Here is a 26,067-nt window from a genome sequence, read left to right as displayed (position 1 = left end):
TTTGCTTTGTGCTTCTCTGACTTCAAAAGAGGCCCAACCCATGTCTCCATGCACTGCCTCATTTGTCGTATTACCGTGTGCTCCCAAAGCCAACCGGCCTACTGATCTTTGGTTAACTTCCAAACCCGCCAATATATCCGATTTTAAGCATATAATGGCATTTGCGAATGTTAGCGCTGGCACCATTACTCCTTTCCAGATTCCACGCACCACCTCATACTTATTGTGGCCCCACAGTGCTCTGTGTTTCATTAATGCTGCATTCCGCTTCCCCTTTATTTTCAGATTATCTTGGTGGTTGCTTGAGTAATTCTTTCCTTCGTTTATGTGTACGCCGAGGTACTTATATTGCTTCACTATGGGTATTACTTGCTGTTGAATTGACACCACGAAGTTACTCGTGTGCTCATCAAAGATCATAATCCCTGATTTCTCTGTGCTAAACTTAAGGCCTAGATTTGTCGCTGCGTTCCCACAGATATTCGCAAGTATCTGTAAATCTTTTTTATTGTCCGCTAGTAGCACAATGTCGTCTGCGTACATCAGTCCAGGGATCTTCTGTTGCACCATTTGTCCATTACGCATGTAGGATAAATCAAAACCTAATTCGCTGTTTTCCAGTCGTCTTTCTATGCCCTTGACGTAAAGCGTGAACAACAATGGTGACAGAGGGCATCCTTGCTTCAATCCTTGGTGAATTCCCACCATTTCATTTCCTTTTCGGCCTTCCCATGCCACTTGTACTTGGTTGTCTCGATATATCTCCCTCAGCAGCTCCACGAAATCGTCATCTATGCCTTCGTATTGAAGAATATCCCACAACAATTCCCTGTCTACGTTGTCATAAGCTCCTTTAATATCTAGAAATGCTATCCATAAAGGTCTTTTCTGAGCTACTGAAATCTCTATGCACTGAGTTAGTACAAACATATTGTCTTCTAAGCGTCTGCCTGGCCTGAACCCATTCTGTAGTTCCCCCAATACACCGTTTTCCTCCACCCACTTCGACAGTTCTAATTTTATGGCTTGCATTGCCATTCTATATATCACCGACGTTACTGTAACTGGCCTGTACGAGCTCGTCTTATCCTTATCTCCTTTGCCTTTGTAGATAAGATTCATCTTGCTTTCACGCCATCCAACGGGAATATTCTTTGTTCTAATCACTTGCTCTATGGCATTAGTCAGCAGTGCCTTGCTTTTTGGACCGAGGTTTTTGATTAGCTGTATTGGGATTTCATCGGGTCCTGCTGCCGTGTTGTTAGGGACATCTTCTGCTGCCTTTTTCCAATAAAAGCTTTCTATGCTGAATTTTGATCTCTCAGGCCTCTCTGTTGTTGCTGGATCTGTTGTCTGAACTACGCTTTTTCTCGTCCCGAAGGTATGCCTGATAACGTCTGTGATGTACCGCAGCGCATCATCGCCTTCATAGATGTTACCGTCTTCATCCCTTATAGCCGTTTGCGAGTTTCTAGTTGGAGCTCCGAGTGCTTTTATATGGTTCCAGAATCTTTTTGGGGCGCCTTTGTCTCTTTTGTGAATGTTATGCACCCAACGTTCACTTGCGCATTTAATTTTCTCTTGCACGAGCTCACTCGCAACCCTTTTCTTTTCTCGGTATGTATTCCATCTAAGGAGCACCTCTTCTTCTTGTAATCCCAACTTTTTGGCTTCTCGATGAACCCTAGATGCCTCTTTACGCTCTTCTATAGCTTGTTTAATTTCCTTGTTCCACCACTTACGTGGTTTCCTCTTTCCAATCCAACAATTGTATTGCCGTGTCCGCCTTATTTCATGCTGCATAACCTCCACCAGTTCCTTATATTCCCAGACTGCTGTAGGAAAAGCCTCAATTTTCTTCTCTATGTTGTTTGCGATCTCTGTTATTTGCTCGTCATTCATTTTTAAAAACTCTGAGGCTATTGGTTCATGTTCTGAGCTGGAATCTCTCCCAAACTTTAATGCTAAACGTCTATGATCGCTTCCCAGGCTATTTTTTCCATTTTCGTCTATTATCATTTGGTCCAGTTGTTCGTAGACCATTTGTTCGTAGACCACGGGTTCGTAGACCAGTTGTTCGTAGACCACGGGTCCGGTACAGCAGCGCCGCGGCGCGGGAGTTCACAAGAAAAGGTCCTCACTCCTCCCATGAATTCGGGCGGCGCTTTGGACAACCTCCAATATTCTAGGTAGGGCACTCTAGCTCCGGCTTGCGCACGTCCTTCTCGAAGGGAGAGGAGAAATAGCAGAAGTGTCTTCCCAACAAGGGCTCCCGTTCTAGAGGGGGGTGGAGGAGAGAGGAGAAAATCTGCCAGTTTCGGCGGGCCAAAAAGCTCATTTTTGGCGGCCATCAGTGCGGACACTGCGGAGCGCGAAAACGTAGCTCGCATCCCTGCGCTGCAACAAGCGAAGAGGCGCATCTCGCAGCTCTTCGCGAGGATTTCCGAAATTAGTTAACGGTAGCGTTCGCAAGATTTGATACTTAATCGTAAGTAGAATTTTCTTTTCTATTTATTGTGCTTGTGTAAACAGGTACCTCTACAGTTTCTTTCGAAATCTCTCGTTTTTCATTCCAGATGGACGACCTTTCCGTTATGGCGTGCGTTTGGCGTCGGACATCAGCGAAAAGCGGTGGCTTTCTCTAGTTATAGCCTACATTTCTTGCTTTCTTAAGTGTGATACATTCACGATTACTTTGGTTGTGTTTATTAATTGCAGGGTACATTGCGATGGAGCGTTGAAATTGTTCGTGTGAGTATCGTTCGAGTAGTAAGCTCGAGAGATTGCCCTCGGTAAGAAAACTTAAAAGCTCTTTTCTTTATTCGTGCAGGTGGGGATGATAATTAATTTATTGATTATGCTACGGCCACTGCTCCAGGCAACGTTGGAACTCTGCAGGGCCCTGGCAAAACTATCTTCATTTTTCCTTGGTGCTGTTCACAAACAAGAATTGGACTGCTCAGACATTTGTCTGTAACTTTCGGGGAGTTTGTAAGTTCCCTGTGTTTTTCATTTGCTCGAACATATGAGCCAACATATATTGCTTTCTTTCTTCAGTTCAGACAGGTTTTCAAGAAATCTCACGGACATACAGTGCTCCTATGCTTGTTCAGGAGGATTACCTGAAGTGGCAGACATTATTTTCACGAGAAATACCAGTGTCCAGGTATACCTGGACACTTTGATTGCCTATAGGCAATCAAAGCTATTCAATAGTTACCTTCGAACGTTTTCACTTTAAGACACATTGTAATCGAAAAGTAGTGAAGTCTACCAGTCCGCAGAAATACTCAGGCTAGCACCACTATTGAAATATACATCCTTGAAATGTGCAGCGAAATACAGGGTCATTCCAGTTGTTTCCCAAAACACTCCCCCAAGCAGTTCATGACAATCTTAGATTAAGCTAAAAAATGAACCGGTGATATGTCAGCTTGTCATAAATTGAATTATCAAGTGGCATACGAAAACACGCCCACGATCCAGAGAACACGATGCGTTTTAAACATTACAATGAATGCGTGAGACATGCGCTAATTTCCATGGTGAACACATACTTAATTCTTATTTTTATTTGTTGCAATTGGCTTGAGACGCATCCAGCGGTCGTTCCACGGATATCCTGAGTTCTGACTGCTTAATTGTAACCAAGGAGGTGGAAACCGGCAAAAGACAATTCACATTCCCCAGGATGGCAAGTATTCACAACTATCCCTCAGCCGACGTTAACCTTTTTTGCCTTGATTTTCAGTACTGTTATGAAAATACCATGGCGAAGTCATCATTCTACAGGTGAGTGCTTCTCTCAGGTCACTCCTAATACTTCACCTTTTCTTTGCAGGTTTCTGCTACCAAATGGAAATTTGGATACTACTTCACAGTGACAAATCATTTGTTGGGAGTTTTTTTTTTTTTTTTGCAATAATAAAAATAACTTTTGTAATGAAGCATTCTTTGAACCGTAGTTGTGTGCACCAATCCGCCTTTTTTCAAGGCCCGACAGCGCATGCGCCGTGCCCTGGCGGATTAGTCGCGAAACGTTATGGAAGGGTCGCGCGCGCGGCCGTGCGGCCCCATCTCGGGGAAACGTCCCCTGAAAAAAAAAAAAAAGAAAAAAAAAGTAAAAAAAAGCGCTCGGACGCGCTCTACTGACAACTCGTGCCGTGTACCGCGTTGAAACTCCACTGGTAGCTCGACGTCAGTGCAGTACTGAAAGTGTGCGTAGCGTAAGAATGGCTTTGGTACTGCGACGGGCTTTCTTGTCGACGGCACCGATAAAATCACCGTGCCTATACCATCGTTCGACCGAAACCCGCGCGATAGGCCGTCGAACCGATAACGCGATAGCCGCAACGCCTTCATTGGTATATGTAAATAATCGCGCTCAAAGTGAGTCAAACCATGCCTACGAAGTTGAAAGGTTGAAATGCGCAAGGCTTCGACCCTCTCAAGCCGTGCACATGAAGTTTGAGCCAATGTTGATTTCAGCGAAGCTTCGGCCTGGCTCCGTCGAGTTCGTGCACCCGCTACCGGCGGACCTGTACTTTTCATGAAAAGTAAGCAAGTTAAGACGAAGGAAACTGCTTTTATAGTTAAGTTCTGGCCTTAGCGATTTGAAATAAACTACTCTTCGCTTCGCACGGCGCGTACACAATAATCTGCAAGCGGCGACACGGCGCTGTGCCTAACGGCTGTGCCAACATCTGTAGGTCACCGTTCCCGTATAGGCTGCCGCTCGTATTCGCAACGTAGAAGGGTCGGTTTGTACGTGTTGGTATGCTCACGCATTTCTTAATTTCTGAGATGTACTGTTTATCTCTGCGTCAAACGCGAAACAAAAGACGGTACATTCGGTACAGCAGCATAAACAGGCGCCTCGCTCAGTATATATATACCAACGGTGTCAGCGATGGCATCCGCGTTTTTGCGGGAGAACAACACGGCCTTTAAATGAGCGCTTATGTGAGCACATTTTTCTCTAATTATGCTTTATGACACGCGCAAACTAAGTATGATGAAGTTAAAGAAAAGGGAGAATCAGTAATAAATTAACAGCCCGATATTTGTAACTGGATCACAGTCGCCGTTGAGTAGCTCAGGCGCTCATACTGACTCGTCTCACGGTGGAATAACGCGGCTCATATGAGCAGGTATGTGTGTTTTATTCGACGTTTTGACATTTTTTTTCATGTCAGCGATGCACCTTTTCCCAATTTTTGACGTTAACAACGATCTGTGGCTGTAGATGTCGACGTAAACAAGCGCACCGCTTGCTAAATCCGACGCGGAAGGCTGCGCGCTAGAATACTTCTTATTTATGCAAAATGTCTAAAGAATGTGCAAAAAGAATTGAAAGAAAAGCGAGGTGCAAGTGCAGGAGTCAGCGACAACAAACTCCAAAGCAGCCGCGCCGGCAGAGGGTACTCAGCGTACCTTTATAGGCCACACTATAAACGAAACAGCGCTATCACGCCTGCTCACCCTATATATATATATATATATATAATTGGTGAGCGCTACATGGCTTCCAGGAACGACATGCTGCCCCGCAGAGGCCATTAATAATTATTCGCGATCCCCGAAATGCACAACCGATGCGCACTCAACAAGGGCGCAGGTTCACAAATCAACCGGCGAAAGCCCCGGCACCCTACCAAAACGTTTCCGGTGGCGTGCGGCAGAGGGCAGCACAGGAAAATGAAAAAGGCGTTTGAGAAAACATACCAAATGGTTCGAAAACCAATTGGTATGAATTTCCAATTGGTGCAGTTCCAAATGGTGGCGAAAACACATTTGGAAATTTACACAGTTTTTTTTTTTTTTTTTTGACTGGGCGGCGTGTGGCGGCGTCATTCCCGCACGAAGTGTGCTTTCTCGAGACCACGTCGGAGGATTGTTTTTGTTTTAATGAACGTAGAACGCCGTCGAATAAATATTAAGATTCAAACAACCAGAGTTTCTAGTGTAATCTCTTTGCACTGTTGAGAGGAGGTATACGAGTGCAATAAAAGTCTATGTCACGAGTAGACTAGCTGTCGGTTATAGAACGCAAAAAAAAAATACTTTTTCCTCTTGATCATCATATACGCATATTTTAATGTATGACTCATGTTTCGAGCACACACACGCGTCAACAACGCTACACAAAAAAAAAAAAAAAAAAAAAAAAAAAAAGCTATGAAAGCAAACAAGGTTTACAACGTACAGCACTGCATCGCTGCGGTCACAAGACATGTTGTAATTTCATGCGGTTTTTCTTTTCCCGTGTGCGTCTATAGACGCCTAGTTCTTGCTCTTTACAAGAAAGTGAAGGCACGTTGTGGAATAAAATTTGGTAATTTTGCTTGTAAGCTCAATTTAGTGTTGATCACAGCCGCCCATTCCTGGAGGCTTCAACTGCCGTGACTTTTTGTATTTGGCGTCATTCTTGCCAGCACATCTTCAAGCTTCCCACTTGGTTTAATTCCTTGAAACGGTACCATTTTGTCAACGTTCGTCAGGAGTACGCTTGATCATTTCCTCAATTGTGTGCGAAGCCTTGTTCACTATCACTGTTCCTTGAACACTAGCGAAAATTTCGCTGCCTCAAAACTGTACAAGGACCAGGGTGATGCTGTGGCCATCTGTGGCCATCGCCGCAGTTTCTGGGCTATCATTCTTTGAATGCAGCGTCCTTGAATTGTTGGGCAAAGTGCAGGCCGCCACATCAATATTTTCTTGAGTGGTTACGACAGGCGAATCACAACAAGCGCTGCTTTCATTGGCAAGTGATTCGGCGGAAATCTGTGGAAATTCAGGCGCGCCTTCTTTTTTCGCGTATTTTACCAGCCGACATCCCGTCGAAGTCTTCCTTCTTCTCTTTGCGGAATGGTCTTCGATAGGTAAGCAGGCGTGCCGGCCAGTATTGATGGAACAGCGTCGCTTAGTCGCGGATATGCCCTCGGAATCTCAACAACCTGCCCGCCTATCACATGATTGTAGTGACGCTCAACGAACTGGTCCTCAAAGTGGCGCTCGCACACTACTGAATGCGGTTGAAGTTCCTTGTCCGCGCGGTGAAGTGCACGCTCCCGTTTTTTGAACAGTTCTGGGTCATGCGGCGTCGCAAAAAGCGATATCTTCTGCCCTTGGCTCGCATGTTTGTAGCCGGACGCGCGATAACAGCAGTCTGAGTAGCAGACGACGCGCGCTTCGCGACAGACCTCCGACCGCAACGCCACCCCTGCTGTCATGACGCGGAGAAGCAGTGAACTACACCGGTCGGTTACGGTGGCTAGTCGTGTTTTTCGGTGTGGCAGAAAGTGGAACGTAGATTGGTGCGCGGAAGAAATAGACGCATTAGCATGTGTTTTCACCTAACGAACAGCGTGGACAGGGCCTTCATTAATTACATAGTGAATCAGACGGCTTCGCGCAACTTCGCCGCGGAGCGCTTATTTGTGTCGGATGGAACGGGTGCTGGAAATCGCGGCGTCGCTTTGCCAGTAGAACAAAATCAATAAAATCACCAAAGCTGTCGCCATAGGTTTGTGACATTTTGTGCCTGCATGGTCGCGATAGTGGACAGTTTCAAAGTGATGATTTCAGCGTTTCTGGCGATCGCTTCATCTCCATGGTTCAACGGCGCTGTAACGTCACTCCCAACCTCTCCGCTACCGCAACTGTCTTTCCAAGCTGCTTTTACCGACAAGAGCATTGTTGCACACACTCAAGCAGTCTGATATTTTAGCACTGGCCAGCGGCAAATATCGCGCTACCGCGGCCTCAAAGCTAGATGTAGTTGTACTTAATTTTTTTTTTCTAAATCTTGTCACGGCTAAGAAAGTGAAAAGCATTATTTGTTACGGGGAAAAAAAAAAACTATTTTCCGAGTGGATTGGTTATGCCTTAAAGAGCAACATTCAATCAGCAGAGGTTGCTTTGGTGCTTCATACAATTATTTTGTGCTGCAGTATTTCCAAGTATGTGGCATAAACTGTTTCGTTTGTTACTTCTCTGCATGTGTCTGAACGCAAGTTATTTTTTGATAATGTGCTGTTTATTATTTCTTTCAGTGTCTCTTACGGGCTCTCGCTGTTCTCTGCTTTCGGACGAAGACATTTCAAGCAGTGAATTCTCCTGGCTTTATCACGCTACTTTCAACCTTCCTTGTCAGTGTGGCATATGCGCCGTTATTAAATGAAATTAAGAAAATAGGTTTGTGTGCATCGCTATGGGTCCACGTTTTCATTTCGTGTGGCTATATACTGAGCCCTGTGCAACGGGGCTCAAAATTATGCTCTGTCAAACAGTAAGTGCCGGTTGTAGTTTTAAGCCTGAATTTCTCACTTATAGTGAACGGAAAACAGCTAACTTCAGTGAACAAAACAAAGGATTTGTACTGGGTGCAGCGAATGCCTAGGTCTTCAAGATGTCCTGAACGCATACTGAAAAGATCCTCGAATGCTTCCTGAGGACGTCTCGAGGACGTGCCGAGGCCGGACAAGTGAACTTGATAGGGATGTTTTGACGCTAATGTGGGGACGTCCTGAGGACGTCCAAACGTACTCGGGTGTACGTACTGAGGACGTCCTGAGGATGTCATTGTGTTGTCTGGGACATGATAGCATCATGTGGCATGGTGGCTCCATAAATCGTTCGAAGGCATTGTTACTTCCTATTACTTTTCTCCACCAAAGGTAGTGAGTTCGGTCTATCTTAATTAACTGTCTTAATTAACTTTACCTTAACACGAAAGGTCGAGGGCTTGACAACCACCGAAGGTCGTGAGTTCGAGCTCCCTAAATTAAGAGATCCTCCCTTCAAGAGGATCTCTTTAATATTCAAGACTGGTGTGCTACTTGGCTCATGTCCCTGAACACCAAGTAAGACTGTACACATTTCATTCCACCGCCGACCTAACTACATCCCACCTGCCTACAAAATTAATAACAGTACTATATCTACCACTGACTCCTTCAAGTACTTAGGCATTCACCTCTCCAAAGATTTGACCTGGACAAATCATGTAACCCACATAATCAATTCAGCTAACAAAACTCTTGGTTATCTTCGCCGTAATCTCTTCATGGCACCGGCATCAGTAAAATCAGTTGCCTATAAAACGCTCGTGCGACTAAAACTTGGATATGCATGTGCTATCTTTGACCCTTACCAAACTAATCTGACTAAAGCTCTCGAATGTGTTCAGAACCGTGCTGCTAGATTTATTCTTTCAGATTACTCATATCACACTAGCGTTTCATCGCTAAAATCAAAACTAGACTTGTCGCCTCTTGTCTCTCGTCGTCGCATCTCTCGCCTATGCCTCTATCAAAGGTTTTTTTTTATTCCATACCTCGTGACAGCGAGCTGATCCAGCTGGCTCATCGTGTTCGTCGAACAGGCCATCCGAACTCGGTAATCCCGCCACGAGCCCGCACCACAACGTTCCTGCAATCATTCTTCGTGCGAACTGCCCGAGACTGGAATGGCCTTCCTAGACAAACTGCACTCATTCGCGATACAGCGCGCTTTAGAAGGCTGCCATCGAGTGTTGCGACTCATTTTTGTAATGTCATCATCACCATTACCCCCTTCTCCGTGTCCACCCCTCATGTAATGTACTGTTGGGACCTTTGAGGTATTAATAAATAATAAATAAATAAATACTCTATATTAATTACCTATGCCTTAATTAGCGTTAATGAACACCAAAGGTCGAGGTTCGACTTTCACCAATGGTCGTGCGCGGCACCATAAATTTTGGTGCCATTGAATTGCGGGGCCATAACGCCGGACGGTCAATTTTTCGACCCATGAGCCTTATAAGGCTATCGCCTGAATAAAAGAAGATGGTGGAAGGTTGGCGACACCAGCTTGTGGCCTTCAGCTTCGTTTACGCTTACAGGGCGAAGTCCGCCACCTTGTGCGGGCCAAACGAGGTGCCTGGTGAAGCGCACTTGCAGAATTTCGCGCATCCCATTAACCATTTTCTTCGTATATTGGCACCACTACGCAGTCTAGGAGCCGCTTCGACACAGCCACCGTGCTGCAGCTCATATTGAACGCGACTGTACATTATCGCAGGCGAAAACTAACTTGTGAGTTGAACTTCATAACTGTTTCTTGAAGCATGAGTGGGACTTGATTTTAAAGGCATGCGGTGTGCGACCGGCCTCAAGAACAGCATCCCCGCATCATGCTCGGGAAGCAGCTGTCCCCAATCAGTGAGAACAACATTTGACGATACAGAAATGTGCAGGTTTGCTACGGTCGCGTGTCGGTTGCGTGTGGACGCAAGCGTGCATACAACACCACGGTATCGGCGTCACGAACGAACACTACTCAAAAGTGTGCTGCTTTAGAGCACTCGAATGACTTTCTGAAAATCAATGGATTGAGAAGATTGTAGACACCTTCTCTACTACTGTGCACGTAAACTCTCTCTCCTTTTATCTTTCCCTTTTCATTCCTTCAATCGTTCATTCTCTTCTTTCAGTGTAGGGCAGCCAACCGAACATCGCAGTCCGGATAACCTCCACACCCCCATTTTTTTTTTTTTTTGTTCTTTCTCTCTCTGCATCAAGTCTGCAGAAGTTTACATGAAAGCCGAGTAATTTTGAGAAAGTTCTTCGACGACAGCCGAGGCTTCTCCGCCGGCTGAAGAGGCGCCCGTACGCTCTACGAAAGTTCATACAATTTTGAGAATTAATTGCGGGAAACATGATTTTGCCAGCTACGATGCAAAGAACATTGAAAGGACATCAACAGCGGAGCTGTCTGTGCACTGCAGGGTGTACTCGAAATCCCAGTCACTCTGCTATATCGACTCGTGAGCGAGACAGAGAGGGTAGCGTGCAGTTTGATAACTCAAAGACGGGATTAGAGTCTTTTCTCGAAATACGCTTACAAAGGTAACTTTCAATGACGCCCAGAATAATGTATCAACGACCGCGAACCTAGCGGGAGAACACGAAAGAGCATAGATGAGCTCCATCACATTAACTCACTTTACTTGCTAAATGTTGCAACCTCATGTATTAGATCGTGCGGTCCGCGGCAACTAGCTAGAACACGCATTCCTGGCACGGCTGGTAACGATCATACGGAATATAAGTAACGCTCAGCTGAACTGTTCACCTGTTTTCCCAGATATTGTGACAAAATGTAACACCTCTGGTCCAATTCTGTTTCGGATACGTCGAGCCATGAGGGGAGAATAAATTAAGGGTTGGGTCTGGAAGCGTGAATCTCAGAATAACGGGTTTGAAAACAAAAGGAGCGGCGAAGTCAAAGGATCCTAAATATTACTGCTCCATGTCTACTTACACGGGCCTCATGATTAGACTTCGCCAAAAAAGCGCAAAATTTCGGAATAAGTACTTCTCGTCTGAGCTTTATCGTTTCCGACGTCCTCAAAAGAGCATCTTCGTTGGAAACGTTTAGTGCCCGATGATTCGCATATCAAGGCTCGTGCTAAATCGTGCTTAGATTTTATCGGGTTTAGGGGATATTCGAAATTCCGTAAACAGGCTTTCCCGCTCACCTATTTTCACCTAAACAATATGGCGGACCTCGGGTTAGAATCCTAGGTAAGGTGTCAACATGCGAGCTGCTGATATCATTCCTGCTGTCTTCCCTCCCTCCCTCCAACCATCTAAGCTTTAAAACCGGTGTCTTAGGTTTGACAGTGCTACTATATAGATGGAACGTGGCCATCTTGGTGATGGCAAGCTAGGTGTGTGGGAAAGCCTGCTTACGGTATTTCTCAATTCCTGTATTAACAGGTATTATTATAATTATTATTTTATGCTTTCTGTTAGCGTTAAGAACACGCTAAGATGAATAGCATGGCTTTATATCAGGATGCTCCAGAACAATAAACTTGGAGAAATGTATGACACGTGCTGCCAGTGTGCTACATAGTAAAGGCATATTAGACGATGTTTAGCTTAACCTAAGTAAAGCATTTAATGTACTTTGTCATATGAGCTTCTCGGTAGAAAGCTCACGCAAACACTGCCCCAGTATCTAATTACCTAAGTAATGCATCGTGCTTCATTGGCATTAATGGACAAAACTCTGCAAGCTTATGAGGTAACTAGCGGAGTTCCGCAAGGATCCGTTCCTTGGCCCTATTCTCTTCTAACTTTTTGTAAATGCAATTTCGTCAGAAATTCAACAGTATTCCTTCCATCTATATGCTGACGACTTTAAGCTATTTATGACTCTCGACAGTGTTCACGACTGCAGCGGTATCCAAAACGATTTTTTTTTAACTCTCAGAGAAATGCTATTCTACTACTACCCATAAGCTTCTCTTAAATGCTTCCAAAATTATGGTATGCGCGGAAACACACCTTGCATGTGCTAATTTCGTGCGCACTCTACATGATGCTCCATCACCCAGACCTTGGCAAATACTTCGACGGAACGCTATGTTTCTCATACGTTAGACATGTGAAAAAACGTGCCCTTCACGCTCTTGGAATTGTTTGTCGAATATCACATGACGTCCACTTCCATGCTGCCTTTCTGAAATTTTATTCAACTGTGTGCCTTCCACTACTAGAGTATGCATCTGTAGTTTCGGCCAGAGTGTGCAAATCTAATGTGACCTCATCGAACGCGTCCAGAATAAATTTATATGTATTTTCAATGACCGGTATTGTCGTTCTGGCGACCATAGTCCAGCCCTCTCAAATGTATACCTCAACTCGATCACATCTCTAAAATCAAGCTGTATAAATTCAGACCTTTTTTTCCTCTATACTGTGGTCCATGGCACTATACATTACGCAAAACTAGCTTCTTGATTATGTACAACTTACTGTGCCGCAAAAGTATGCTAGGCAGCATTCCCCGTTTTCAGCGCGGCCTTGTTGCAGTAGTCACTGTCATGTGGCTTGACTTTAAAAAAAAAATGTAATCCGTAATCGGCCTGTATTGACATCCTACAGAGTTTATTTCCTGTGTTTTGTATATGTGTAGATGTTGCGCGGTTAATTCCCTTTTTACGCTCGCCGCATCGATTTGTTTTACCCTATTTCAGTGATGTGACTGGCGGAGGCCGTTTTTGAGCAGCTTTCTGGAGCAGCCAAAAGTGCTTTTTTTTAGCATAAAAATTGCCTTTTCGAGCATATAAAGGCTGAAAGAGTCGCTTTCAGGGAAGCAAGACTGCTTATATCCAGAAGGTAAAAACCCCTCCAGAATATATATATATATATATATATATATATATATATATATATATATATATATATATATATATAGGGTGTCTTTCTTTAGCTGCACCAAATTTTTAAAATTAGAAAACTGTAAATCTTGGTCACGTTATGTTTACCATACGAGTGTACGTATTGGCGGCCTCTAGATTCAGAGCAATTTCCGCACTTACGTGCGTAATTAGCGAAGTTACGCTAATTAACTTTCTAATTATCAACAATAGGTGGCTATAGCAAATTAGTACTTTGAGGCCCGTCCTCAACACTACCTAGCCCAACGATCAAATTTTGAATAGAGGAGTTCATGTGGGAGCTACGCGAACAATTAGTTCCCCTTGGCAGGCTGCTTGAAACTGAAACTGGCCGCAAAAAGAGCGTCTGTGTCGTCGAAGTCGCCGCCCCCCAGCCTTTCGTCAGGTCTTCGACGTCACCGCTGGTCCGGCCCAACGAGCAGCTTGCGTTATCTCCTTGCTGTTTGCGGCGTTGGCTTAACGCTTGAATGCCGGCGGGCCATCAAATTTACTTCGTCATTCCTTCGGGCACCACGTTGAGCTGTAGCGTGAACCCCGCTCCTTGGGCTTTTAGATACTGCAGGCACGGCGTCATATCAGTCTGTAGCGTCGACGGCGAACGCCGCAGATAGCAAGGCGATAACGCAAGCTGCTCGCGGGCTGGACCGGCGCCTACCTCGGAGACGTGACGAAAGGCAGGGGGGCGGCGACATCGACGACAACGACGCTCTAGTTGCGGCCAGTTTCGGTTTCAAGGAGACTGCCAGGGGGAACTAATTGGTCGCATAGCTCTCTCATGAACTCCGCTATTGAAAATTTGATCGTTGGGATAGGTAGTGTCGAGGACGGGCCCCAAAGTACTCATTTGCTGTAGTCACCTATTGTTGATAATTAAAAAGTTAATTAGCGTAACTTTGCTAATTACGCACCTAAGTGCGGAAATTGCTCTGTATCTGGAGGCCGCCAATCGGTGCACACGAATGGTAAAGATAACGTGAACAAGATATATATTTTTCTAATTTTAAAAATTTGGTGCAGCTAAAAAAACACCCTGTATATATATATATATATATATATATATATATATATATATATATATAGCCGTGCCCAAACACGGGCTTTAGGGGCCATTCTGTAACCATCTCAGATATTGCCCCAAATGACAAATTTGAAAACTTGCGCACTATGTCGCTTGGTATGTCATTAAGTTTAAATAGACGCTGTGCTCTGGCTTCGTGACCTTTGTAGGATTACACTTCCGTATTGTACATAAATCAGGTCAGTGTGGAACTTATCCTGCTTCAAAATCGATAGATATACAAATGATGTAAAAATAAAAAATAACCTACCACTATTTAAGACTCACAATGTAAACATTTATGTTGAATTCATACATGGAAGGAGCAGAAAAATTCTGGGCTTGCTGCAGACGACTTGCCCTGCGCGCCTTCTGTATATGTAGCAGAGCTCGCGCTTTTCTTCAATTACGAATACTGACTACATTTAATCCTCCTATGTGACATTTTGTCCAAAGCAGCAGAAAGCCTTGTCTTGCCTTCCGCAAGCAAAGCTTGCCCCCTTTCAACACCACTGAAACTCACGTTGTTTACACCGTAGTTGATGAGGAGCTCAATATTTACCAACATCAACTTCGTAGTTTCTATTTCCTAGCGGGGGAAGTAGATGGAGGAAGACTATGGCGTCGCTTGTCATTGTAGGATGCCTCGACCTCACGAGATTAGTTTCGTTTTCGAAATTAGCCCCTTCGATGCAGCTTTAGAGCACACAAGCGAAAATGTAGCGGGATTTAGCAGGATGAGCCTTTTGGAGCAGTTTGGAGAAATAATAGCAGCAATGACATCCCTGTCATTTCTCTACCTCACACTGTTCTGTCAAACGCACTTGTCTTCTCTGTTCATTTTGTCTAGCGTATTACTTTTTAAATGCACCGGTACGAAGGCTCCGTATACATAGCTCTTCCAGGGCGCTATAATAAACATTCTATTGGTTTGATTGATTGACTGATGATTGATTATTATTTCATACCATTATTAGCCATGTGGTGTACACGGGACCTGACTCCAGCGGCACTTTTGACAAGCGATGAATTGTGCTGTGCATGCGCAAACTTGAACGCCGTTTCGACATAATTTAGAGCGACCGCCAAAGCTAGCTTCTCCTCAATAACACGCTGCGTGCAGAGAAGCCAGCATCAGCACTTTCAAACATTTTGAGGGTGTGCGCTTTTCTGTGCATGTAAGTACGCACGTGGTTGTTTGTGTTTGCATCGATAACTTTTCAGCATTTATACTCCACCGCATTATCACAAGGAGAACTGGTGGCGTCGAAAAATGCTTCGATTAGGGAAAACACAGCCGGTGTAACGCAGAGGATTACTGAACTACCGTAGAATAGCGTAAAGTATGGCTGATACGCAAGCGACGGCAGGGTCAAAACTTCGGTTGCACATATTCGGGAAAATGCAGACATTTTCACGTACAGCGATTTTGTATTGCATTATTAAGATAAACGCACATGCAAACTTCTCGTTACGGTTCGCATACTCCCAGCATCCTCGGAGGCACAAATACGATTATTTGACTATAACCTCGGGTTCATCGAAAGTACCTCGCAAGCCCTCACATATGGGCGAAAAACGTCAAACGCAAGTAGATGGTTAGCAAAGGCTTCACAAGAAAGTTCTCCGGAAGAGTGCACCTCAAAATTATCTTGCCTTCCGGCTGTCCGTTATATATATTGCACGGTAACGCAGAACTCACAGGTTTGTTTTTCACTACTCCAAGTAAACACGATGCTGCCCAGAAAATATACGAAAATGTCATACCACATTTTAAGTTCCATCTGCGGCAAATTATAATGACCAGTTAAAATTTTCATAACATGGATCGAGTATAATCCGAGAAATCATACTGACTTGATTGATCAATAGCGTGCACTGCGCAGACTCCGCCTATACATTTACGAATATACGAAATAAGTTTTTGCACGTGGCTTTGAAACACAGAAATCTCTTCCGTTCCAGCTTTCACCTGGAATGGGCATCACGCGAGGGGCAGCGTCTAATGCAGCTGAGACGACCAGTGTACGAGACGCAGTCCGCTGCATAAAACACAGCCTCGCGCAATTAATAGGCAATATTTCATGACTACGCACACGAATTGCAACTGATAAGCAATTATACGAAGAAAGGAACAGCTTACAGTTCTTTGGTTTAATTATGACATCATGACTCAGCTTACTGGCACACGCTGACAAATAGGTTATAATAATTAACTCTTCCCAGTGTGACATCAATTCCATGCTTTCCAACCCCACCAAGACCTCTATGACACGACAATGGGATGACCTCGAACAGTTCTTTGGCTTATGACATCTTGAATCCGTTTACTGGCACACGGTGGCAAATAGCTTATATTAATTACCTCGGCCCGGTATCACATCAATTACTTGCTTTCTAACCCCACAAAGACCTCAATGACCCCGACCATCGGTGAGAGGGGCCCCTCCAGTGACTTGACGCTCGATTGCGCGTCAGGCTTTCTTTCACTTCGGCTGCGGAGAATAATAATAATAATAATAATAATAATAATAATAATAATAATAATAATAATAATAATAATAATAATAATAATAATAATAATCTTTATTTGCACTTAAAAAAGAGAAAAGAAAGGGGGGGGGGGTAGAGGAGTAAAGATAAAGAGGGGGATCGCCCCGGGAGGCGTGCTAGGCGTGGCAGATAGGTTGCTTGCTTGCTTGCGAGCCACTTTTGAAGGCAAGCAAGCTAGCAAGCAAGATAGGTACAGACCCGTACGCGGAGCGCCTGCCAGCCATTCACCCAAAAGAGGCCGAGAAACACTGCTCCATCAATACCTGACCCCCGAGGGCCAGCGTTCTCGTATGCAGGGTTCCGAGAACGCGGAGCTGGATCAACCGTTCCGGCTCCATGACCTGAAGGCGGCCCTGACTAAAATGAAGCGAGGAACGGCGCCGGGAAGAGACAAAATAACAGTGAAATTACTTGCCAATCTTCCCGACCCAGCCTACGACGCACTCCTCGCATACATAAACTCAATCTGGCTTGGTGAGGCACCCCTCCCGATCGAATGGAAGACCGCTCTGGTCAATTTCATTCCGAAAGCCGGCAAAGCCATAAACACGGACAACCTCCGCCCCATCTCCCTCACGTCTTGTGCGGGAAAGCTGATGGAGGCCATGGTGCGAGATAGGCTGTCCGAGTTTTTGGAAAACCAAAACGTATTCGCAGACACCATGTTCGGGTTCCGCCCGCACCGGTCCGCGCATGATGTCCTCCTTCAGCTAGACCGCGAAATTCTAAATCCCGTCGAATACCCCCTCAATGACAAGGCAGTACTCGCCCTTGATTTGAAGGGGGCTTTCGACAATGTCACACACGACATAATACTGACGCACCTCTCCCAAACCAACTGTGGACACAACACGTTTCAGTACGTTAGGCAATTTCTCGCCGACCGGCAATCGTATATCCGGATACAAGATGAAGAGCACGGCCCCTACCAATTAGGCACGAGAGGTACCCCGCAGGGCGCGGTCCTCTCACCTCTACTATTTAATTTGGCAATGATGAAACTCCCGGCTCAGCTGGAGAATGTAGGAGGCATACAGCACGTGCTGTATGCCGACGACGTTACCATCTGGGCTAAACACGGATCGGTAGGAGACATTGAAGCCAACCTGCAGCAAGCGGCGGAGATCGTGGACTCCTACGCCCGCCGCTGTGGCCTTCAATGCTCCCCTGCCAAATCGGAATTTGTGCACATTCACCCCTCGCCAAAGTGCACTACCAAAATTGAACTATCCCTAGCAAACGGACCCATCCCAGAACACGATGAGATCAGAGTACTGGGTCTCTTTATTCATAAACACCGCCGAGTCGACACAACACTGGCCAAACTGCGCAGGGTGGGGGACCAGGTGGGCCGCATGGTCCGCCGGGTCTCCAATAAACGCGGGGGGTTACGGTACAAAGACGCCTTGCGGCTGGCGCACGCATTCGTAACCAGTCGAGTCTTGTACTCAACTCCTTACCTCCACCTTCGCAAGTTTGATGTGAACGCCGTCGAGGTGGTTCTCCGCAAAATTTACAAGCGTGCTCTCGACCTCCCGGTCAACACTAGGGTGCCTCGATGTCCTCCTCGCCCGCCGCGGCGGGCGAGGGAGGATATTAAGGCACCCTCGTCAACACTAAAGCCCCTCAATAAAAAAATTGAGGGGCTTTAGTCAACACGTCCAACCAGCGCCTCCTGGGCCTCGGAATGGTCAACACCTTCACGGAGCTCCGAGAAGCACACTTGATGAACCACTACACAAGACTCTCAAAGACGCCGTCGGGTCGCCGCCTTCTTGCCCGATTACACGTACAACATCCAACACTAACGGAAGAGCGCGTGCGCATCCCCGAAATCTGGAGATGCGCCCTGCACGTGCGCCCTCTTCCGGCCAACATGACACGAGACGACCATAGTGGCCGGCGCCTCGCGCGGGCAGAAGCCTTGGCACGTCACTATGGAAACAAACATGGAGTATTCTACGTGGACGCCTCCGGCCCACACCATGGGGGTTGGTACACGGCCGCAGTCGTCCATCAAAAGACCGCGGTGAACGGCCTTACGTTCAAAGCACAAGACATAACACATGCGGAAGAGGTGGCCATCGCGCTCGCCGCCGCACATCAGGACTCGCGGGTGATCATCACCGACTCGCAAGGGGCCTGCAGGAACATCGAAGAGGGCTTTATACCCTATTTTGCATACCGCATACTTCAAAGCAGCGATTATCTCGGGGCCCCCGCGTCCCGCACGATAATATGGACTCCCGCGCACACGGGTCTCGAGGGCAACGAAGCAGCTGACGCCGCTGCCCGCGCGCTTACTCTCCGGGCATCGCCCTCGCCTCCCCTCGATGCGGACTCCGAACCCAATCCGGCTTTTACCTTTAAGGAAATCACCCAACATTACCAATTCGGCCACGCAATCTTTCCTAAGCCCTGTAAGGGCCTCACGAAGGCGGAGGAGCGTTTACTCCTTCGCCTCTATACTAAAACACTGCTGTGCCCGGCAGTCCTAAAACATTTCGACCCTGCTTGCACAGGGGAGTGTCCACACTGTGGGGAAAAGTCTTCGGACATTTTCCACATGGTGTGGGCATGCCAATCCACCCCGCACCTTCCCCCTATACCCAACCCTATGCGGGAGGACTGGGAGGCGGCCCTGCTCGGCTGCTCCGACCTGGCGAGCCAGAAGGCCCTGGTCGTGCGTGCCCAAGCCGCGGCTATAGCCAATGGGCTTCTGTAATGAGGAGCCCACCTAGTATTTATAAGAAACGTCCCTTAAGGATCGGTCCACACCCTCCCTGTCAATACTTTGGCCAATAAAGTTTTTCAGTCAGTCAGTCAGTCAGTCAGTCAGTCAGTCAGTCAGTCGATTACGGTTCGGTGTTGCGTACATTCGCCGATACCTGCACACGATCGGACGAGAACGAAAGCTGGCGCTGAGCCGTGTTCCCTCATGGGCTGCAGAATATAGCGCCAACCTTTCTTTTTTCCAAACGAACCACTTAGTAGTAGAACGAAAACATCACTGCTGCGTCTGTCATGCACCACACAGAGAGAGTAAACTTTATGCAAAAGAGCACACGAGCGTAGGTGGTCCCCTCAGCAGTGGGTGGTCCCCTCAGCCCAGTAATCCAGCGGCCTTCTCGCTCGGTTGACAAGGTTGAGCTGGTGCGTCCAGTCGGAGCAGGACAGCGCTGCCTCCCATTGCCGTGAGGTTGGGTGTGTTATGGGTGTGAGGTGTGGTTGTTTGCGCAAGCCCATAACAATGTGGTAAAGCGCTAGCTGTACATTGATCGCAGTGTGGGCATTTATAGGAACACAGCGCAGCGTGTATGGTAGTGCTCGCGATTTTCTTCAATTACGAATACTGACTATAGTACACCTATGTGACATTTTGTCCAAAGCAGCAGATAGCATTCCCTTACCATCGGAAAGCTAAGGCTGCCCCATTTCAACACCGCTGAAACTCTTGGTGTTTACACCGTAGTTATGAGGAGCTCAGTACTCACCAACATCCCCTTGTCAGAATGTTCTAGTAAGAACGCAATAGCTGGCTCAGAATTTTTTAATATAAAGGGGTCGTCAACTTCCAACAATTTTAACCTGCTCTGCAGGAACGAGGCTACCGGCCTCTGCCAGGCCGGTGTCTTTAGCAGTGACAATTACCCTTAGCGGGCAGTCCACTTTATGGGTCTTTGCTGTGAAGAACATTTTAAGCTTAAGTTTCTCTTTTTATCAAACGACTTATTCAGATTATCTAGTTTCCATTTGGTGCACAACTTCTTAGCTTCATTTCTTACTTTAGACAAGCCATCACTGATGCGACGCTCAAAAGTAGCTTTGATGCTTTCTCCTGTTTTCGATAAATACAATTCTTTATGTAAGACCAAGAAACCACCTTCCTTATCCTTCGGAACTAGCCGGCAAATGCTCCTTTAGAAAGGACACTTTTTTTAAAATTATATTTAACGAGCCATAGTTAAGTCTTGCTACAAAAACGTGTTACAAAAAAATTGGAGGACGCTTAAGCGTCGTCTTGAAGAGTAGAAAGCGATAGCGTTATCGGGACCCGTTCGAATCGCATCGTTCGCATCCTTAAGTAGGCTTCATTCACTGCAACATAGAACGTGGGAAAGCCAGCTTAAGAAGACTTTGCAAGTTTAGCCGACGCTGAGGAGGCTATAGCTTCGAGTGCATGCTGTGTGAAGGATTTAGGGGGCTATGCGGCGGGTGGAAGGGGAATGGGAAGCTAGTGTGGAGGAGCTCAAAGGGGAGCTGAAGGTGGTGCGAGAGCGCAGGATTGAGCTCGAAACTCGGATCAGCGAGTTGCTTGACAGGCAGGGGGCCGAGGCCAACCCGGTAGAGCGAATAGCTGGCGAGCAACAGGAAAAAAATGTCACAGTTTCGCCCTAAGGGCGAAGCAATGAATGCGATAGCAACACAGCAATGTCATACGAAGTAAGGTGAGCGGCTTTGGTAGCAATATGAATTGTAGTAAACATGAGCTGATTAAGTAAGCAGGTGTGCTGCGGCGTAAGTAGACCGACATGAAGAGAGACTCGATGACCACGAGAAGGCGCGTGGGATCTGGCGCCGACATGGCCGCTGGTCACTTACGTCTCGTACTTCTACAGGTTCTGCAGATGACGACCTTCCATGCATTTGGAGCGGAGCAGCCTTTCCACCATGCTGACAGTGCCGCCTGGGATGTATGCCCTGCTCTGCACTTGTTCACAGAACGGCACCTTCCGTTGGAAAAGACGGCGCTACCATCAATTTCTGGCTATCGCTACGCTGACTGGCAACCCGGCACATCGGATGACAACGTCACACTACAAAAGCTGCCGCCCCTGCATACCACTTCGGGATCTGGCGCCGACATGGCCGCTGGTCACTTACGTCTCGTACTTCTACAGGTTCTGCAGATGACGACCTTCCATGCATTTGGAGCGGAGCAGCCTTTCCACCATGCTGACAGTGCCGCCTGGGATGTATGCCCTGCTCTGCACTTGCTCACAGAACGGCACCTTCCGTTGGAAAAGACGGCGCTACCATCAATTTCTGGCTATCGCTACGCTGACTGGCAACCCGGCACATCGGATGACAACGTCACACTACAAAAGCTGCCGCCCCTGCATACCACTTCGGGATCTGGCGCCGACATGGCCGCTGGTCACTTACGTCTCGTACTTCTACAGGTTGGTTTATCCTATCGTCCTGTTAATGGTAAACCTTCCGGAAATTGGCGCCAGATCCCAACTCCGCATTGAGCGTGTGTATGCGCGGCATTTTTTTCTTGAGAATCAAGTGTTCGTTATGTGTGCGCTATGTATGCAAATTACTGCAGCTTGCAGGAGATGTAGAACAAAATCCAGGCCCTCTGACTTCCGAGCAAGAACAACAAATGTTTAATGCCGTCATGGCAATTCCTACGGTGCTACAAAAACAGACAGAGATTCTTGGGGAACTTCGTTCTGTGGCGAAACGTCAGGAGGCACTCGAGCTAAAGTTTTCGCAAATGGAGGATAAATTCAACGCCCTTGAAGATAATTTGTTATCGGTACTACCGTTAAAAGATAAAGTGAAGCAATTAGCTGCGCAAACCGACAAACTTGTTGTCACGTATTCCAAGCTGCATGAATTTGAAGATGACATGGAAAATAGATCTAGAAGAAATAACCTGATCTTTTTTGGCTTCCAAGATGCAGCCACCGAAACTTGGCAAGATTCAGAGACTAAGGTTCTTGACTTTTGTAAGGAAAAATTAAACGTTTCTATTTCTGCTGATTCGGTTGAGAGGGCTCACAGGCTCGGTCGCTACACGTCAACAAAAAAGAGACCTATCATTGTTAAGTTTCTTTCATTTAAAGACAAGCAACGCATTCTCTTAGTTGCGTCAAGGCTGAAAGGTACAAATTTTGCTATTAGTGAGGACTATAGCAACAAAGTTCGACAAGAGAGGCAAAAATTAATTCAGTTCGCGAAAAACAAGGGAGGGGACTTCAGGCTACAGTATAACAAACTAAGAATTGGCAAGGAAACTTTCATTTATAATGCTGAAACCGACAACGTGGACAAGAGTAATACGTAGCAACTCAAAAAGCTTGTCTCATTTGCTAGACAACCAGCCGACACGGAAGAAATTGTGTGTATTGTTGTAAACTGTCGCAGCCTAAAAAATAAGACTATTGAATTTGCCGCCCTCGTAGAAACGACAAAGCCACATGTAGTACTTGGATCTGAATCTTGGTTAGACGACACAATAAATGACAATGAAGTTTTTCCAACCTGCTACACTGTCTACAGGAGGGACAGAAATGCGCATGGGGGAGGCGTTTTTGTTCTCGTTCGCAATACAATATCTAGCTCCCTGGTTGACGTTGAAGCAAACTCAACTGAATTTGTTGGGTGCAAAGTACTCTTGAACAATGGCTTGTCTGTGGCATTCGGTTCTTTCTACAGACCACCCAATTCAAGAAGCCCGCAGCCCAATTTAAGCAACATGCTGCTAACATTACAGACAACGTACATAGTGTTGACAGGTGATTTTAACCTACCAGATGTAACATGGCAGCATTTTAATCCAGTGTTGGGCAATTCATCACTGTACACAGCCTTCCGTGAAATGATAAATGCTCATTCCTTGTTTCAATTTGTGGAAAAGCCGACGCGGGTTACGGCTAACAGTGCAAGTGTACTTGATTTATTCTTTTGCAATGAACTTGATATTGTGTCTTCTGTTACCTCGATACCTGGTATCAGTGATCATGATGTTGTCGTCGCCAAGGTGTCCTGCGCGACCAGGAATTGTCGCTCTGCGCAGCCACGCAAGGTCTTTTTTTTATGAAAGGGGCGATTATACGGCAATATCATGTGAACTAGATAATTTTCTTTCAGAATTTATACGTCTTAGTCCGTGCCTAGATATAAACGCAATGTGGGACCTTTTTAAAACTAAAATATTGTCCTTGACACAAACCTATGTCCCTTCACGCGTCATTACTTCCCAGCGCCGAGGCGATAAACCGTGGATTACTAAAGAAATTCGTACGATGATAAACAGAAAAAATAGGATATTTCGTAAATATTGCCAGTCACCGAATCCTCCATTGTACGCAAAGATGAAGGAAATGAGCAAAAGAATAGCAAAGATGATGCGTAGTTCACATAACACGTTTCTCTGCAATCTTGGACACAAAATGAAAACTAACCCTAAGGAAATGTGGAAATATGTCAAAAGCAAAAAGAAAAATTCCGGTGACGCTTTTCCTGACGTCATGGATGACAAAGCCTATGACACAGATACCTTGGGAAAAGCAGAAGCTTTTAATGCTTATTTTCATTCTGTGTTTTCACGCTCAAATGTCGAGGTTACTCGATTGCATGACGTCAGTGTGTTCACACAGATGAGGGAAATTGAGCTGTCTGAAGCTGGCATCGTATCATTACTACGAAAGATAAACGTTCACTCGGCTCCCGGTCCTGACTATATTTCAAATTTTGTGCTAAAGAACTGCGCATTGTCTGTAGCCCCTTTCTTAACTCTGCTGTTTAAGATATCCCTCCAAGTAGGTGCTTTGCCCTCGGACTGGAAGAAGGCAAATGTTATCCCAATTCATAAAACCGGTACAAAAACGAGAACGTGTAACTATAGGCCAATTTCACTCACAAGCGTTACCTGTAAGACATTGGAACATGTCATTTACACAAACTTAATAGCACACCTTCAAGAAAATAGCTTTATTAGTCCAACACAACATGGCTTCAGGGCTGGATTTTCTTGCGACACTCAGTTGATCGAATTTTGTCATGATATCGCAGCATTTATTAACTCCGGTATGCAGGTTGACTGCATATTTTTAGATTTTCGAAAAGCATTTGATACAGTATCTCATAACCTGTTACTACAAAAGCTGTCCTATCTTAACAAGTGGCTGGAAGCTTATCTTTTAGAAAGAAGCCAACGCGTGATTCTTGGTGGTACCCGCTCATCTGACGTTTCTGTATTATCAGGTGTGCCACAGGGGTCCGTCTTGGGGCCCCTACTTTTCATTATATTCATTAATGACCTAACTGAATGTTTGTCTTGCCGTGTTAGGTTATATGCAGATGATTGCTGTATTTACCGTGAAATTTCATCTGAAGCAGACAGCGAACAGCTACAAAGCGACCTAAACAATGTTATGGCTTGGTGTTCCACCTGGAACATGACCCCCAATCTATCCAAATGCAACCTGTTAAGATTCACAAACAAAAAACAACCCCTGACGGCAAGCTATTTCATGAACGCCACACAGCTGTCCCTTGTGAAGGAATATAAGTACCTAGGAGTTATTTTTTCCAGCACTCTAACATGGAATGCGCACGTTGATTACATTGTATCGAAGGCTAGCAACACATTAAACTTCTTGAGACGCAACTTTAAACAAGCACCGGCCTGTCTGAAGGAAACCCTGTATATGTCGAATGTACGCCCACTTTTGGAATACGCGTGTAGCACTTGGGACCCTTTTACCAAAGTTAACATCGATGCTCTGGAGCGTGTGCAATCGCGAGCAGTCCGTTTCGTCACAGGTGATTATGACTATTCTAAAAGGTCTTTTGAAATCAGAAATACTTTGGGATGGCCTCTTCTTCAAGACAGGCGCAAATATTTACGCTTGTCTTTGTTCTATAAAATATTTCATGGTTTAACGGGCATTGAAAAAGAAAACTATATACTGGAGCCTACATATACATCAGCCCGTACTGATCACACATTAAAAGTGCGCGAGTTTGCTACCAGAATAAATCTTTTCAAGTATTCATTTTTCCCACGCACAATTCAACAATGGAACAAACTCCCGCAAGAAATTGTCTCCGCTCCCCTTTCAAGATTTCCACTTGTCCTTCAAAGTTTCATTTCATCTCAGCCTGGACTCACATGAAAGTTATTGTTAACAGTTTCTTCTCCTTCAAGAGATTTGTGCTTATATTTGTGCCTGCTTCTATTTGTGCTTCTATTTGGGCTTGATTTGTGCTTGCAGGTCAATCTGTGCGATTTGTCCTAGCAATTTATTATTTTTTTGCCTTTGTTAATTATAAATGAAATTGCATAGTTGGTCTGTGGATAATTCCGAATGAGATGTCACCAATCTGCATTTTGCTATGTATTTGTATTTTTTGTATTTGAATGTTAATATTTCCCCCCTACACTAATGCCCCACAAGGGCGCTGTAGGTACTGCAAATAAATA

General features: G+C 45.7%; 2 protein-coding genes and 1 long non-coding RNA gene across 13 annotated transcripts in view; 2 read left to right on the top strand and 1 right to left on the bottom strand.

Annotated features, from left to right (window-relative positions):
* Positions 1–26,067, bottom strand: part of LOC119461860 (uncharacterized) — a 465,401-nt gene that overhangs the window by 407,604 nt on the left and 31,730 nt on the right. The gene's annotated exons all lie outside the window — the stretch shown is intronic.
* The window catches only part of LOC125945505 (uncharacterized), a 122,924-nt gene that overhangs the window by 66,665 nt on the left and 30,192 nt on the right, over positions 1–26,067 (top strand). The window lies entirely within an intron of this gene.
* On the top strand, positions 18,517–19,654 carry LOC125945498 (uncharacterized). Its single transcript, XM_049667276.1, has one exon. It carries the CDS (start codon positions 18,535–18,537, stop codon positions 19,570–19,572), a length of 1,038 nt encoding a protein of 345 aa, XP_049523233.1. The 5' UTR covers positions 18,517–18,534; the 3' UTR covers positions 19,573–19,654.

This window comes from Dermacentor silvarum, chromosome 1, assembly GCF_013339745.2.
Source record: "Dermacentor silvarum isolate Dsil-2018 chromosome 1, BIME_Dsil_1.4, whole genome shotgun sequence".
Taxonomy (NCBI): Eukaryota; Metazoa; Arthropoda; class Arachnida; order Ixodida; family Ixodidae; genus Dermacentor; species Dermacentor silvarum.
This window is presented reverse-complemented; position numbering and strand designations above follow the sequence as displayed.

Excerpts from the sequence above, each read along its gene's own strand:
- LOC125945498 (XM_049667276.1), top strand. The coding sequence starts at position 18,535 with ATGGTCAACACCTTCACGGAGCTCCGAGAAGCACACTTGATGAACCAC.